Source organism: Cimex lectularius, unplaced genomic scaffold (assembly GCF_000648675.2).
Source record: "Cimex lectularius strain Harlan isolate CLEC.00 unplaced genomic scaffold, Clec_2.1 scaffold86, whole genome shotgun sequence".
Lineage (NCBI taxonomy): Eukaryota > Metazoa > Arthropoda > Insecta > Hemiptera > Cimicidae > Cimex > Cimex lectularius.
In genome coordinates, this window is record NW_019392763.1 from 537,939 (window position 1) to 556,112 (window position 18,174).

The 18,174-nt window shown below is 31.7% G+C and overlaps 1 protein-coding gene across 31 annotated transcripts in view; it reads left to right on the forward strand.

Annotated features, from left to right (window-relative positions):
- Nucleotides 1-5,521: 5,521 nt before the first annotated feature.
- The window catches only part of LOC106664000 (calcium-activated potassium channel slowpoke), a 163,841-nt gene continuing 151,188 nt past the window's right edge, over nucleotides 5,522-18,174 (forward strand). For 21 of the 31 annotated variants that reach the window (XM_024227467.1, XM_014389318.2, XM_024227469.1 and 18 more), the window contains exon 1: nucleotides 5,530-6,012. In XM_024227467.1, coding sequence (XP_024083235.1) covers nucleotides 5,695-6,012 — 318 coding nt within the window. In that variant the 5' untranslated portion in view covers nucleotides 5,530-5,694. Of the gene's footprint in view, nucleotides 6,013-18,174 lie in introns of all 31 variants that reach the window. The other 10 variants (XM_024227448.1, XM_014389313.2, XM_024227451.1 and 7 more) reach the window with 5 other exon arrangements.

The following is an 18,174-nucleotide window of genomic DNA, read 5'->3' on the forward strand; positions in this document are numbered from 1 at the left end:
AAGGGTTACTTCACAGAATGATTATTTTAAGCCATGAATTTTCCACCACAAAAACATAAAGATATAAAAACAGATCCTCCATAACAATCTCTAGCCTAAACACATAATTAACAGAATAATCAACAATTACAACTCAACACCCCATCACAAATGAATCATTAGGTTTCCGTTGTTTGCCATACATTGGTGAATTATCGGAAAAAGTTAAAAAAAAATTTAAACAAGAAGGTTTTAGAATAGCTTTTAGAAGTACGGGTTCACTTAAAAACATCCTCTCAACACCTAAAGGCAAAGTAGACAACTTGGCAAAAAGCGGGGTTTGCCAACTCAATTGTAATGATTGTGATATTAAATATATATGACAAAGCGGTAGAGAAATAAAAACAAGAGTACAAGAACACTTGCCTAAATCGAGCAAATTTTCGGAATTTAAGGACCATCTAAAAGAAACAAAACATAATGTCNTTTTCCACATCCAAAATGTAATTGTTATATGTAAACAATGTTTGTAAATCCCAGGCCCTGAAGATGATCTCAATAAAGATCGAAACGTTGGCATGATAAAGAAAATGTTTTTCTGAAACCTACATCACACCAGACCGCATCTCACGATTTCTAAATAAATATCGATTAACGGTCACTAATCACCACACATTACTACACTTAACATTAAATATCGTCATTTTAACACGCCATAAGTGCCTTCCATGGTACGAAGATGTTAACAAATAGTTATATAAATATAAGAAGAACGTGTGTGTTTAGTAGAGAGAAGATGAGAGTGACAGACAGAATGACAGAACAAGATAAATGGGTACACATACAGAAGTATATAAAGAGACAGCCTGAGAGAGAAATAAAATGAAAATCAAATAACCCAACATTAATTAATAATCCAGTTGTTTTTCACTTATTATTTTTTAGGTATTCATATTTTACAATAAAAAAACTAAAATAACGATTATATTATTTATATTAATTGCGTGTTAGTTACAATTATTTTTAATTATTTGTAGCACCGCTGTGTTAAAAAAATTCTAAAGCTTCAGGTTGTTAGAGGAACTTTAAACTTACAAAATGTATAAATTAAGCTTGAATTAGCAGTTTTCTAATATATTCAGAAACTCCGTTGAAATGTCAGTTTCATGCCAGTTTTCTCGGCTAATGTTGGAAAAAAACCCTCTGAAATCGATACTTGAGAAGTGTAATTATCAAGTGAATTAGATGATAATTTGACGGGTAGGGAAATCGATAAAATTTTGCATCGCGTGGTTCTAGCTAATCCTAAACTGAAATTACGTTTCAAAACAAATCTTTGCCTAATGTGGTTTACATTTATTACTAATATACTCGTCAGATTACGATAATCATAAGTTAGAAAATTGTGAAATAAAGAATCTATTAACGATGTTGTTTACTTGCTGGCGTTAAAATTTCAATCATCAAGTATTTTAACAATTTAATGGGGGTTTTCCAGCAAAAGATGTAAAATATTGGTAAAGTAACAAATATTTAATTAATTATTCATGTTTTGAGTAATATTTCCCCTCATCAGAAAAAATTCAAGAATATCTTTTTATAACAATGTACCTTTTTGCATATGTACTATTACTACATACTATTTGTATATGTATCATTATTATACATTTTTATATGTATTATTAGAATAGATATTTTTGTATATGTCTTATTATAATACATATTTTTTATATGTTTTATTATAAAACATATTTTTGGTATATGTATTGTTAGTATATATATTGTTTTTATACTTTTTTACCATACACCTTATTATATGTAACATTCAGTAGTTGTTTATTTAGTATTTTTATTGACTTTTATAACAACGATACTTGGAAAACATACAATTTTTATTATATTTTTGAAATCTTTTTGATGAGCAGTGTTATTCTCGAAACATAAATTATGCTATAAAAAATGAAAGTTATTTCATTACTATCTTCATGTATTGACTGGAAAAATTATGGAAAATTTTTTAGTTGAGATAAAAAAGTCAGTATCACGAGCGGGATTCGAACCCACGATTTTCCCTCCTTTTTGCAATTTTTCATCTCAACTAAAAAACTTAATTAATTGACATATATTAATTGGTCAAGCGGACCACAAAAACTAGTGAATTTAATAAGTTAAAATGAAGTATACTTCACTAAAGCTCTCCGTGGCCATTTCATTTGTCGCCGAGAATCAAATAGATTACAGGATATTTCAAAAATGGGAAAAAGGAGGGAAAAATCAAAAGGTGGGGTTGAGATGAGAAGTTAGTGTCTGAATGGATCGAGGTCATGATAGCTCAAGTGGTAGAGCAGCGGCGTATCTAGCCGAAGATCGTGGGTTCGAATCCCGCTCGTGCCATTAACTTTTTTTATCTCAACTAAAAACCTTAGCTAATTATAAAAAATATTGTAAAATGATACATTTTCATCAAAAAAATAAATTTAATATTTCATAAATAAAAATATTAAAAAACGAAAAATATTGGAAAATGATACGTTTTGACGCGATATAACTTTGAAAAATTTCATTACCGAGTAGCATAGGGCTGAGGCACTTCGCAGAGATAAAACCGCGAAGCTTTAATTTAATTATTCCCCTAATTTGAATTACTATTAATAGATGGTTGCTTCTTCAGCAATCTACTTTCTTCCTAAGCTTTTCATCATTAACAACCCACTAAACACAGTATTCAGTCATCAACCATCTTTTCCACCGTGAATTTCTTAGAAAATCTATTTGAGGAAACGATCTATTCACTAGAAAGAACAAAAGGGGTCAAACAAGTTGGTGAGTAACGGATTTGGATAATTCAACACTCCAAAATTTTGGACACTTCTTGTTAACAAGTCCTCCTTTCACCAAAAAAAAAAGATTTAAAATTTGAAATTTTTCGTTTTTTAATATTTTTATTTATGAAATATTAAATATTTTATCTACGAAAATGTATCATTTTACAATATTTTTTATAATTAACTAAGGTTTTTAGTTGAGATAAAAAGTTAATGGTACGAGCGGGATTCGATCCCACGATCTTCGGCTAGATACGCCGCTGCTCTACCACTTGAGCGATCGTGACTTCGATCCACTCGGACACCAACCAAAAGGACGGAAAATTCAAAAAGTGGGGTTGAGATGGGAAGTTAGTGTCCGAGTGGATCGAGGTCACGGTAGCTCAAGTGGTAGAGCAGCGGCGTATCTAGCCGAAGATAGTCGGTTCGAATCCCGCTCGTGACACTGACTTTTTATCTCAACTAACAACCCTTACATAAACATGTTAATTAATAGAAATAATAATAATCTTAAAACTAGCTTTACGTAATACTTAAAAAATAGCTTACATGATAAAAATTGAGCCAACGGTCATGGGTTCGAATCCCGCTCGTGACGCTTACTTTTTCATTTCAACCAAACCCTTACGTAAAAATGTTAATTAATTAAAAGAAATAATTTGGTCAGTCAGACAATATATATATTATTATTATTCATATCGTTATGTACCAATTTAGCGTGAATTATGTTAAAAAACGACTATTATTATTTATTATTATTATATGTGTGGTGATTAGTGACCGTTAATCGATGATTATTTGGAAATCGTGAGTTGCGGTCTGGTGTGATGTAGGTTTCAGAAAAACATTTTCTTTATCGTGCCAACGTTTCGGTCTTTATTGAGATCATCTTCAGGGCCTGGGATTTACAAACATTGTTTAAATTTAGCAAATGTACGTAGGATGTGGAAAAATTGAATTTATACAATACAAAAATATTTTTTATATTCAATCAAATTATTTCTACTCACGCAAAGTGTTTGTTTTCTGCGTAACAATAGCGAGTAGAATTGATTGATTGACTTTGATTAAATATAAAAAATACTTTTTTTTGCTGTTAAATTTAAACAATGTAAGTCTTAGGCCCTGAAGATGATCTCAATAAAGATCGAAACGTTGACACGATAAAGAAAATGTTTTTTGAAACCTACATCACACTAGACCGCATCTCACGATTTCCGAATAATCATTATTATTATATTCCATTATTATTACTTTTTGAAAGTTATGAAGCAAAATAATGATCAATGTCAGTGATGCTCGTATAAAATTTTTGTTGTAGACAGGCAGATTATCTTAGGCAACAACAGAAATTAGATGAATACGGTGAGTTTGATCTGGGATCTTTTGCAACTTTTGACTTTTTTTTTAATCAATCAATTCCATTAAGTAGTTAGCTACTAATAGTGCAAAAATTGATGAAATTAGTGAGAGGTCGACCTTGATATTAAAATAATCATCAATTATTTTTTGTCTTCCGGTCAATTAAATTGTAATACCAAACTAAGCAAATAGAAATAAATTCTTTTTATCAATTAATAAATCTTTATGTAAGGTGTTGAGATAAAAAAGTCAGAGCCACGAGCGTGATTTGAACCCACGATCCTTGGCTAGATACGCCGCTGCTCTACCACATGAGCTGAACCGGTAGAGCTGCGGCATATTTAGCCGAGGATCGTGGGTTCGAATCCCGCTCGTGACACTGACTTTTTTATCTCAATACCTTACATACCTTACATAAAGATTATAATTGAAAAAAGTTATTCGGTCAATCGGACCACGAATTTTTTTTATTGGGCACAAAAAACACATATTTTTTGATGTGGCAGAAAAACATGGTGAACTGGATAAGATGAAAAATAACACACACTTTCTTAATGAAAAGTGGTAAATGATTTTACATCATTTATATAGAAAAATAATTTTATGCCGATATGTAATTTTGAGTTAAAAAAAAAATCATAGTCGTAGTTATTAAAAAGCCAATGGGTCAATGGTCGTGAAATATCACCCGGTGACAGAGGTATGCCCTATTCTTCCGACTTGCTCTATATTTAAAGTGATAAAACTGTTAAGATCCCGAAGAATTTAATTTTCCCCGATGGGATCCACCCCGGTAATTGATGTTAATTAATTTTCCACGATAGGGACCGGGCTTATTGCATTCTGCTCCTAGAAACCGCCTCGACACGTTATAAATAATAGGATTCCTCGTCTTGATGGAGTTCCGATCCGATGAAAACCGTATGAAAATGGGTTAATTTTTACCGTAGACAATTTTAGTCGGTGAATGTCGGGAGTAGTAAGTGGGGAGGTCTTTAGGATATTAAAAATAGCGTTTCACTCTTTGCTAGTTTGTAAAGTTTTATTTTTTTTCTTTATTTAAGTAAGTAAAAGTTCATTCTCGGTGTCTCGGTACTTTGTCCGGTGTTATTATTTGTGTTATTGGTCGCGGTCGATACAAGAATAGCCGTCAATTTAAAATTTCGGACAGGTGAAATTAGGGAAAGTTGTAATTTCCGAAAAGGGGAAAGGGAAATTGATGTATTCTGAAAAGGACGTTATTTTATAGGCTTTGCAGGGGGGTGCTCGCGGGGGTCACTACATGTAGGCTAGCGCCGCGGCAGATCCGAGAATACACAGCCATTACGTCACCGTTTTCTCTTCTGCTTATTGGTGGGCACCGGTATTGATTCAACAGTGTGTGTTTCTCTCTGCAGAGCCAAGGATCTCGTAGTAAGGACTCCAGTGTGTAAAGGACAGGTGATGAATGGAGACGTATTCTCAAAGCATAAGAGTTGTCTATGTAGCAAAGGTGGATGCAGGGGCGAAATAGACAAAGCGTGTCGTAATGTCATGTTGTGAGATATGTGATACCACTACAACGCCAGGACCGTACGTTGATTGTCTTCAAGAAAGGAAATGGTGGTGCTTTTTGTTGTCTAGTATATTCACTTTTCTCGCTGGGCTCTTGATCGTATTACTCTGGCGGGTTCTTGCGTTTCTATTTTGCCGTAAAGAGCCTGACCTCTCTCCAAATGATCCGAAACAGAAAGAGCAGAAAGCCGCAAGGCAGGGAAAACAAGAGTTCGAGGGGACTTTCATGACCGAGGCTAAAGACTGGGCAGGAGAACTGATATCCGGTCAAACGACAACAGGCAGAATATTGGTAAGATTCCCTTCTTTCCCTTTTCCCTGTTGACCATCAAATAAAATATTTAACCACAAAAAATAATCAAATTAATTTTATGTCTTCGTATCAATAATAACCTTCCAAAACCAAATTTCTTCAATAAAGATTATTTTTGAATTTTTGAAAATATACCCAACCACCACCTATACGAACAAATATTCAGCTTTATTTATTATCCCTACAAACAACCTTTATATTTCGGCAAAAAAATATACATCCATAGATTTCGTATAATTTTGACTTAATTCTGCTGAAATTGGAAGAATCCATAAATTTTATTTAAACTACACATTGTTCTATACAATTTTTATTTTTATTAACCGATTCTATCTTAATTTTTAAAAGACAAATTATTTAAATTTGACGTATACTTTACGAGTTTTTTTAAAATGCTAAGCCATAAATATTCAAATTTTTCCATAAAATTTGTTCTAAACCGAAATTTAACTCAAATTTCCTCTATTTTTAATTAAATCTCAGATTTATTTCTAACCTCATTTCGTTAATATATTCTAAACGTAATAAAAATATTCAAATTTTAATATTTTGTTTAAACATTGTACACTCGCCATGTTTAAAATTATTCAAAAAAAAAATTTTTTTTATTAACCTATCGTACCTTTCGTTTTTTAAAAAAAGGCTTTTGCCATATTATTTATTGATGTATACAATTTTTATTAAACTCTAAGAAAATAAAGTGAGTGACGTTTTAATTTAATTTTTTATCATTACAAACAACTTGTAACACAAAGTTTCAAATTTAGCCCTTGATTGATTAACTGAGCTTATCTTCACTTTTAAAACAACATTTAAAACTATTTTTTACTTGATTACATGAATATGATCTTCAAATATTGATAAAAATATAAATAAAACAAAGTTTTGTTGAACCTTTTTATATAGAAAACGAGCCTCAAATTATTCCGTACAACTGAGTTAAATTTTTACTAAACTTTTCGGAATTTTTTTACTGAATAATTTATACGTTTTGTTAATTATTTACATTTAGTGTTTTACATTGAACACAAACTTGGCATTCACAACACGACACGCAAGAATGGCACAATTACACAAACAATTTGAGCCCTGAAGATGATCTCAATAAAGATCGAAACGTTGGCACGAAAATGTTTTTCTGAAACCTACATCAAACCAGAACGCATCTCACGATTTCTGAATAATTATTGAACACAAAGTTTCCATAAAGACTGGAATTGCTTTGTGTATTTTATATCTTCTTTGTATCTTCTTCTCGCTTAAACATAACATTAAAAAATTTAAAAATGTATTTCAAAATTTGAAAAACCTTATACGTAATATGACCTGCCTAAATTTCATATTCAATACAGCCACTTTTCGATTTTTATTGTTGAAAAGATAATTTTCTGTTTACTACTTTTTTTAACGTCACTTTGTTTAAATTTGATTTTATACTTTACCAAATTTTTTAAGTGCTAAAAAAATTAGCCTGGTATTTTTCAATTTAATGCTCATCCTTGCAAGCAGTTTCATAAAGACCCAAATTACTACATCCATTAGTTTTTTTTCAAAAACTTGTGATAGAAATTTATGTCGTTTTTATGAATGTATTTCAAGTTTATTGTATATCAGTTGATTCGTTTAGCTTTAGAATAAGAAAATAAAAAGAAAATGGTATAAAATAAGACTAGATGTATAAAAACTTGCAAACAAGGAAAAAAAACTCTTCATGCAAAGAAGAAGGTCAAAAATAATTTTAAAATATTTTCCATGAAAGAATCAATTTGGTTTAGATTAAAGACTTTTTTGGCCGGATTTGAAAGTGAGCATTTTTTTCGCGCCGATTTTCGATGCTCCACATAAAAATTTATGGAATTTAATCAAATTCAACGGTGTTACAACCGTTAGAAAACTTTTTCTTTCTACTTTCACGTAATGTTAAGAAAATTGAAATTTCGAGCTGTAGAACTGAGAAAAATAAGGACGAATCAATAAAAATTTTACAAAAGTTTTATTTTTTTATTTCAGATTTTGAATATTTACGTAGGCCAAATTTTTGAGATTATGACGAGTTTATAAGGTTTTAAACCCTCGTCAAGTTTTCTCTATAAAATTGGAATCATTTTAAAGTTAACTCTCATTTTGTGATTTTGGATAAATATCAGAAAAAGACAATAATTTGAGGAAAAAACAATTTCAAATTTTTCTATAATTTGTATTGAATGGCATTTTAGGGTTCATAAAACGATTATAAACTTGGTTTCGTGCTAAAAAAAAATGGCAAAAACACGAAAACAACCAATAAAATCAGTAAAATTCGGATTTCAATGTTTCAAAAGGCTAAATGAAATAATAATAAGGCATGAATGAAATATAAATTCAGCGGCGTTATTATTTTTCATTTAAAAACAAATGTTAATATCAATCCAATTTTTTTTTAAATATCGTAGTTATACATAAAAGATCAGGGAAAAGATTAATTTATAAGAAAGAAAACTACTAAATTACTTCATCAAATTTTCGAGCAAAATATCCTGTCCGTAAGGATTTTGACTTTGCAACTATTTCTAAAACTTACACACAAATAAAAAATTCTACTTGCAAAATTTGAGCTTGTTGTTGCAATCATGATGAATTTATGAGTTTCGATTATCAGAGTGAACGGGATGTAATTCTATTCTAAATATGTTTTATTTTACTACAACTATTACCATTAATCTATCAAATTGGCCTTCCTTTTAATCATTTAAACTATGCTTAAACAACTTTAAAAAAATTAAGTTTTTCTTTTATGCTTCATTTTTGTAATAAAAAATAGATTTTCTTATAATTTTTGATTTTATATAATACACTAATGCATTTACATATATACCATACTTTTGCGATGAAATGTTAATATTTAATAATAAATTAAAATAAGCCAGCTCCCGTGTCGTCCTCATTTTCATAAAAATGAAAAACCAGAGCAGAACCTGCAGTGAAAATGGAAAAAAAGTCAGAAATTAAAAATTTTAATCAGGATATTGTTATACTCGGCGAAGAAAAATTCTAATCGGCAAAATTCCTAAGCCCGCCGGTCCGTTTAAATGTACCTGAAAGAATCCGTGGCAATTTACAAAATTACTGCAAAAAAATTTAAAGTAGTTTTGTATTATTAAATTTTTAAATAAGATAGAGAGAGAAAACTCAGAAAGAGAGGAAAAGAGAGATTATATTGTAATCATAATTGAACTATAAATATTGAACTCAATTATATTTTAATCATAAAAACAAATAAAATAATAAACTATTAGAAGCATGACAATACAATTATGAATCGCCATAGCACCATAAGAAATGTGATAGATAAATAAAAAGATGGATAGATATAACGAGAGAGAGAGAGAGAGAGAGAGAGAGAGAGAGAGAGAGAGGGACGGACAACGTGATAGGGAAAGGGAGTAGATAGAGTGAAGGATGTATGCATAGAAAGATAGGTAGATATAAAGTTAAAGAAAGAGATAGATATATTGGTAGACAGATATGCATAAACAAAGAGAGATAGAGAGAGGGAAATAGAGAGAAAGGGAGGGAGAGAGAGAGAGAGAGAGAGTGAGAGAGAGAGTGAGAATAAGAAACAGAGTGATAGAGAGAGGAAGAGACAAACCAAAAAAATAAAGATAGAGCGAGTGAGAATGAGAAACAGAATGATAGAGAGAAAGAGACAAACCAAAAAATAGACATATAGTGAGTCAGAATAAGAAACAGAGTGATAGAGAGAGAGAGAGAGAGAGAGAGAGAGAGAGAGAGAGAGGAGAGAAAGGCAGAGAGAGGAGAGAGAGAGGGAGGGACAACGTGATAGGGAAAGGCAGTTGATAGAGTGAAGGATGTGTGTATAGAAAGATAGGTAGATATAAAGTTAAAGAAAGAAATAGATATATTGATAAACAGATGTGCATAGACAATGAGAGATAGAGAGAGGGATTTAGAGAGAGAGAAAAAGGGGAGACAGCGTAAGAGAGAAAGGGAGAGAGAGAGAGAGAGAGAGAGGGAGAGAGAGTGAGAATGAGAAAAAGAGTGATAAGAGAGAAAGAGACAAACCAAAGAAATAGAGATAGAATGAGTCAGTATAAGAATCAGAGTGATAGAGAGAGAGAGAGTGAGAGAGAGAGAGAGGAGAGAGAGGAGAGAGAGGGAGAGCGAGGAGATATAGAAGGAGGGAGAATGTGATAGGGAAAGGGAGTAGATAGAGTGAAGGATAGATGCATAGAAAGATAGGTAGATATAAAGTTAAAGAAAGAAATAGATATATTGATACACAGATATGCATACACAAAGAGAGAGAGAGAGGGAGTTAGAGAGAGAGAGAAAAAAGGGTAGACAGCGTAAGAGAGAGAGAGAGAGAGAGAGAGAGAGAGAGAGAGAGTGAGGGAGAGGGAGAGAGAGAGAGAGGAGAGAGACAGTGATAGGGGGTGAGAGAAAGAGAGAGAGACACCAAAAAAATAAAAATAGAGTGAGTGAGAGTAAGAAACAGGGAGATAGAGAGAGAGAGAGAGAGAGAGAGAGAGAGAGATAGTCTAAGTTTGTAACAGTGAGATTGAAAATGAGTAAGAAAGGGGAAACATAGAAAAAGAGAATCAAATAAAGAAAGAAAAAAAGAAATAATGATAGAGAAAAAAGACGCATATACTGAAAGAGAGACACGAATATAGAAAAATATGATGGAGTGAATGAATAAATAATGAATAAATAGAAACAAACATAAATGGTATTACTAGAGTAAATAAGGAAAAAATCTATAGAAGCATAGAAAAAACCGAGAACAAAAAAAACAATAAAGAAAATTAGTGTATTGTTAAAAGGAGAATAAGCATAGATAAAAGGAAATAATCTAAGTGAGTGATGTATAAAGAAAATGGTGAAAATGTTAAGTTCCAAGATAGCGTTCAAATCAAGTCAGAGATAAGCAAAGAGTGTAATATTTCTGTTACAAAACAACTGCTAATAATGATAATCCACATAAATAACTTTCATCATACAGAACAGGTTTTATGATTCAACCAACCGTGTCCGTTTAGCGTAATTATTTTCCAATTTTTCAAGTAGGATTTCGACCGGAAATAAAGTAGATAATGACAGTGCGAACTTATAACATAAATAAAAATGGGTGAAATGTCCTTTATGTAAAAGTAATAACATGTCAGGTTCGGCTTTTCTTTTGTCGTCCTTTGGCTATTTATATCTTTAGGAACTGTAATAAAAAGGACGAACACAATAACTACCCATGCGGAAAAACTGTTAAAAGAATACACTGACGTTCATAATCACAATGATTTTATAAAAAGTATCAAACCAATTTGGTATTTAAATATAATTTTGTAATAGATGGAAGTAGCTTTTAAAAATGTACAATAATAATTTTTTGGAGGTGTTATAAGCAAATTCAAGTTTGTATTTCGTAATAAATTTCCACCGAAACAGAAATCCCGTGCCAAAACAATGGTGTCCAGGATTTTTCGACACGCAATTTCACATGACAAAGAACCATCAGGTGTTTGGCCATAAGCCCTATAAGGCTTCAAACGTTCCAACGGATATTTGGGATTAATTTTGGAAACGTACCTTTTCAGTCAAATTTAATTAAAAGTATTGCAATATGGTTTGGATTATCAAGTTAAAAACTTTGCACAGCCGTTTTTGCTGACCTATTTCAATCGCGATCGATTTTCAATTTACGACATCGTCATTCCGTTTTATCGATTAGGACAGTTTCACTAAGTTTATTTATTTCTGTAAGGGATTTAAAAATTTCAACAGGAAACAATATCTGCCAATATATTCCACTGAAAAAGAAAAATCCGTATAGTTTATCAGAAAAAATCAAAATTTTAAAATTTAAAAATGCAATAACAGCATCAAGAATTCAAAGAAAAATAAGGGTCTAGCAAAGATTATTCTACTTGAAAGGAGAGTAATTTTCACACAAAGTGTAAAATTATCTAATATAGTACAATCAAAAACAACTAACATTTTACTAACATAAAAACTATCCAAATTAACCAATTCTTCGCTCTAATATTAAATTGTCTAAAGTGAATATAAAAATTTAAACAAAAATTATACTATGATTTGTCCGAAAATGATCTGAATAGACTGCCTCAATTTTGATTTAACCTTAAAAATCTATTAATATTCATGGAAGATATTTACAAATATACGGTTTTAAACGATTCTCTATAGATTTGTTTCGGTTGTCATTAGAAAAGTCAAACAGTCCATTTTGGATTAAAGATTTACTGGAGAAAATCAGTTAATAAAATCCCTAATTAACTGTTAAAGGTTCAGAATAGATTTTATAATGTACAGTCTTCTGATTGATTGGTTAGTTAAATAGGAAAAAGTGTTTAAACAAAGAAAATTCGTTTATTAGTTGCCATAAAGAAATTACAGACATTTCGACAGACTTTGTTCAATAAAAGCTCATATTAAAAACTGCATTATTATGATTTATTATTTTAACTTAATAGACTGTGCAGAACAGTCAAGACATAGATAATAATAATATCAGTCAACTTTTTGAAATAAAATGAGATTTTTTTTGTACCTTTTGTAGGTACAATAATTTTTTTTCTCTCATTTTCATTTAATTCCCATCGTAAATATGTAAATAATGTAAAGGGCACTCTCAACACGAAACGCAAGAGTGGCACAATTACACAGAAGACTTTGAGCCCTGAAGATGATCTCAATAAAGATCGAAACGTAGCACGATAAAGAAAAATTTTTTCTGAAACCTACATCGCACCAGACCGCATCTCACGATTTCTGAATAATTATGTAAATAATACTACATATTTTCTCTGAAAAGTTGTGTTTTTATTCACAAATAAAAAATGATATTTGTAATTTCGAGCAGATAAAAAGCGAGTACAAACGGATGAGGATATTTAGGAAGTTTCGGTTTTTTATTGCTAAATGGATTAAGAGTTAAAATGAGATAGTGTGAACTAAGATGGAATTCCACAAAATCAGAATAGTGACGAGCAAAAAATTGTGTAAACTAATTGATTTTTATATTAATAAATAAATATAACTAGTTAACTTTATGATGTAAAAATGTGTGGTGTTTAGTGACCGTTACTTGATTATTTGGAGGTTGTGAGACGCGGTCTGGTGTGACGTAGGACTTAGAAAAACATTTTCTTTATCGTGCCAACGTTTCGATCTTTATTGAGATCATCTTCAGTTATCTCTCGTAGAAATGTGTGGTGTTTACGGACCGTTACTTCATGGTTATTTGGAGGTCGTGAGATGCGGTCTGGTGTGACGTAGGTTTTAGAAAAACATTTTTTTTTCGTGCCAACGTTTCGATCTTTATTGAGATCATCTTCAGTTATCTCGTGTAGAAATGTGTGGTGTTTAGTGACCGTTATTTGATGATTATTTGAAGGTCGTGAAATGCGGTCTGGTGTAACGTAGGTTTTAGAAAAACATTTTCTTTATCGTGCCTACGTTTCTATCTTTATTGAGATCATCTTCAGTTTTCTCGGTTATAAATTTGTGATGTTTAGTGACCGTTCCTTCATGATTATTTGGAGGTCGTAAGATGCGGTCTGGTGTGACGTAGGTTTTAGAAATACATTTTGTTATCGTCCCAATATTTCGATGTTTATTGAGATCATCTTCATTTTTCTCGTTCAGAACTGAAGATGATCTAAAGAAAGATCGAAACGTTGGCAAGATGAAGAAAATGTTTTTCTAAAACCTAAGTCCCACCAGACCGCATCTTACGACCTCCAAATAATCATTAAGTAACGGTCACTAAACACCACACATTTCCACACGAGAAAACTGAAGATGATCTCAATAAAGATCGAAACATTGGGACGATAACAAAATGTTTTTCTAAAACCCACGTCACACCAGACCGCATCTCACGACCTCCAAATAATCATTTATGATGTAAGTCAAATTATATTTGTACCTTTTATAGTTACAGCATTTTTATTTTTTCTCCTCATTCTCACACAACACATTTCGAGGTTTAGATTGCACGTTTTGAAATTTTTTTACAGTACGAAAATTTTATTTTTATTATTATCACTGTTTTGACCCTTTTGTTAAATGATCCTCGTGCTGTAACTTGTTGAGTACTTGCTGTAGGCCTTTTTACCCTCTAAGCCCTTGGCAGAATGCCACATAATATAATTGGGTTTTGTTACAAGCAACTTACACATCATATGGTGCCTTAGGCCAATTTGACGTTTTCCTTTTGGGACGATGTTACTCGTTGTTAATTAAAAACCTGAATTATATGCCTAGAGTTGAATGGCGTAATTGAAATTTTTCTAGGCGTTTTAGAACGGAATCAGACTGTAAATTTCAATGGTCGTCGAGGAAAAGGGACTAATTGGCAAATGTCCACGATTCAAGGCAACGTTCGTTAAACTCTCGCAGTTTTCCTGCACCCAGGGAGAAGAAAATAAAGAGCTTTCCATAGACTTGATCGACTTTTACAGAATGCTTTACACATCTTGGACGTGTAAGATATAGCCTGTTTTACGAATGATAAAAGTAGATCTTAACGGTACCCCTTGTCGAAAATAGATTTCTATATTTATCCTTGGTTTATTAATTTGTGCAGTTAGTGAAGATCTGACTCACACTTTCTATGTCGTCTTAAAAAAATTGAAAGTTAAATCGTGATTCAAACAGAATGCAACATTTAACACTCACAAACCTGAGCTTTTATAAAATAAATCTTCCTTTGTAAACACAATTATGACACCGAAAATGAGTAACACTCGGTAACAATAAAACACAATATTATTTGTAGTTAATTATGTTTTCTATATAAGTTCTTGGTTGAGAAAAAAAGTCAGTGTGACGATCGGGATTCGAACCCACGACGCTATCGTGACTTCTATCCACTCCACCGAGCCGAAGGTCGTAGGTTCGAATCCCGCTCGTCACACTGACTTTTTTATCTTTACCAAGACCTTACATAGAAAGAATAATTAATTGAAAGAAGTAACTTGGTCAATTGACCACTGAAACGAAATGGATTATTATTTTAAGTGGAACTATTTTCTAAACTTTTATAATTCTATTGAATTGTTTTTTGTATCAAAGGAAAAATCAGTTCTTGAAATAATCTGTGCACGTTACCGATGAACAGTGCATGCTCGTTTTCCGCATTTTGTGCATGCAGTTTCGACCTTTTTGTCGTCAAATCGTGAACGAAAGTGATATCTTTATTGTTTTTGAAGTTTTGAAAGAAATGCCTTCTTCTTTCAATAAAATTTTCCTCAAGAAATTTTTCAACTTTTTGGGCATGTCGTCGGGTCAAATTTGTGCTTAGCCGACGATCCTGTGAGGCTTGAAAAGCTGGTGAGCTTAGTTTCTCAATTTTCTTTTGAGGTTTTTTTTGGGGTTGTTATTTTCTTCCATTTATTATATTATCTTTATCAAACATCCAAAAAACATGCCAAGGGGCCAGCGTCATATATATCGTAAAAAAACTGTATGCGAGTACCTTTGTTGAATTTATCTAACCACCCTTAGTACTATTGTAAAAATAGAAATGATAAATGATGGAGTGAGTGTGGTGTTCAATCCTTTTTAAAAAGATAGTTCCTACTCATAGTTGTTTTGCAACGATCCGGATTTCGAGCCTTTTAGCTCATCATCAGGCTGAAGGACTTCTACAACCACGTCTCTCGACGTGAATTGCAAAAGTGAACCCGCTGATACCTCCGCCAACGCGACGTTTCAATTAGCAGCTGATTTTTTTAATGGCGCTCAATTTGAACGTGCGAAACGCGGAAATTATAACACAAATAAATATTATACTAGTAAATACTTAATATTATTAAATTACTATAAAAATAATAACAATTAAAATAATTAGGTTAATTATTTGGATGTTTGATATTATTTATGTACATATTTAAAATGGGAGGTAGATCAAAATCTGTTATAATATTAATGCATTTATCACCATGTTCAATTTTACATTTTTTAATTTCAAATTTCTCAAACCAATCTAGTTCTTTCCCTTTGTTGAAACTATGTAACACTCTTGTATTTAGATTTGAATTGAAATTATGTTTTGTTTCTTCTTAATTATGTCTTGTTTCAATTGAAATCTATTTATTTTGTGTATTAATAATATTTATTTGTGTTATAATTTCCGCGTTTCGCACGTTCAAATTGAGCGCCATTAAAAAAATCAGCTGCTAATTGAAACGTCGCGTTGGCGGAGGTATCAGCGGGTTCACTTTTGCAATTCACGTCGAGAGACGTGGTTGTAGAAGTCCTTCAGCCTGATGATGAGCTAAAAGGCTCGAAATCCGGATCGTTGCAAAACAACTTACTGTGAGTAGGAACTTTCTTTTTAAAAAGGACTATTGTAAAAATCTATGATTTTTCGTTTCTTAGTGACTTCATTTATGAAAAATTTCATTCGTGATTTTCTTTAAATGAATATAATAGAATACAATAGTAAACCACAAGCTTTTGGTATTACCGAGACACATAACATTTTTCATACATACATAAGATTAAAGTTTAAAAAACTAATCACAGTACTAATTGACAGGCATAAAAGCCTGTATATCAACATCTTAAAATCATTTTTTATATATTAAAAGACAAAAGCTTGAATGTTTTGGGCACACATTGTAAAGTTAAGTAATCGACTAATTTGTACAATTTTCTAATTTTTTTAATCTACTATAAACATATACTAATTTTAACATGGCCTTATGAACTTTGATGATATATGCATATATACAAAACTTATTTTTTAGTGGGGGGAAGAGATCCGTGGAAATATGTGGGGTGACGGTGGGAATCGAACCTATGACCAAATACCGCCGGAGTTTGTGTAAATCATCTCCTTCAGCTGTAAGTGAACCAAAGTGTCGTAAATCGATTTCCTTATTAATATTTTAACAGTTTCCTTCGACTAGGGCTAATATTCTGATCGATATTTCTATTCTTTTGCCGTCCGATTAGATAATCGGGTTATTCAGACCAAAAAGTTATAGTACAACTAGGTTCTTTAAAACGCCTATAAAGTACGTGACAGCTTGCAAAAACTAATTTTTGACTTTAAAACAATGGTGAAAGTTTTTACTAAAAATGGTATGTTTAATTTTTCTTCTAAGTTGAGAAGTTTTTGAGAAAATCATCGGTGACACTATTAAATTGACATCCTGTATATTATACATTATTACAGCCTTATTTGCTCTTTCTAAGAAGTTGTAATTTTTGTAGTGACACATTTTTTTCTTTTGTGGACAATTTTATTAAAGTACTTACATATTTCTCTCTTTTGCGGTGTCTTTCTCATTTCTGCTTTCTCTTTTTCGCTCTTTCATTCTTTCCCTTATTTTGCATTTTTCATATTATTCCTCTTTCTATGTTTTATTCTTTTTAAAGCTTCTCTTTTCGATATACCAATTATCTTGTCATAGTTTTAATCTATTTTGCTCCGTTTTATTCATTCTCTCCTTTCTTTTCGATTTTTCTATCTCTTACCCTCCCTTTCATTCAAACGCACATATTCTCCCTTATTTCGTCTTTGTTCTTTTTATCCTTCTCCCTACGCTTTATTCTTCTTATAAGATATATCCACTTCTCTTTTCTCTCTCTCTCTCTCTCTCTCTCTCTCTCTCTCTCTCTCTCTCGCTTCTTTCTATATCTTTCACACACACTCATGCACTCACTCACCTCCACACATCACCCTCTCTCCTATTTCGATTTTTTTCTCTTTATCCCAATTCTCACTCTTTCTCTCTCTCCCTCTCCCTCCCTCTCCCTCTCTCTCTTCTTATTCTCTATTCAAGAAGGTTTTAATTTAGTTTTTAAGAATATTACGAAAAATCTATATCTAATTTTGTTACTCACCAATAATATGCTCTGTATAAAAATACAACTTATAAGTTCAGCTACTCGCACTTTATTCATTTAATTCCCTAGTTTCGTGGTCCGCTTGACCAAGTAATATCTTACAATTAATNTCTCTCTCTCTTTCTTTCTTTTTCTCTCCCCCAAAATGCAAAAGAAAAACATTGCCACATCCACAAACGTTTGCTTTTGAAAATAATCTTCCAAACAGAACTTGTTTATCTGGTAGAAAAAACCTATTTGAGTATTCTCTGGAAAGAAAACAGT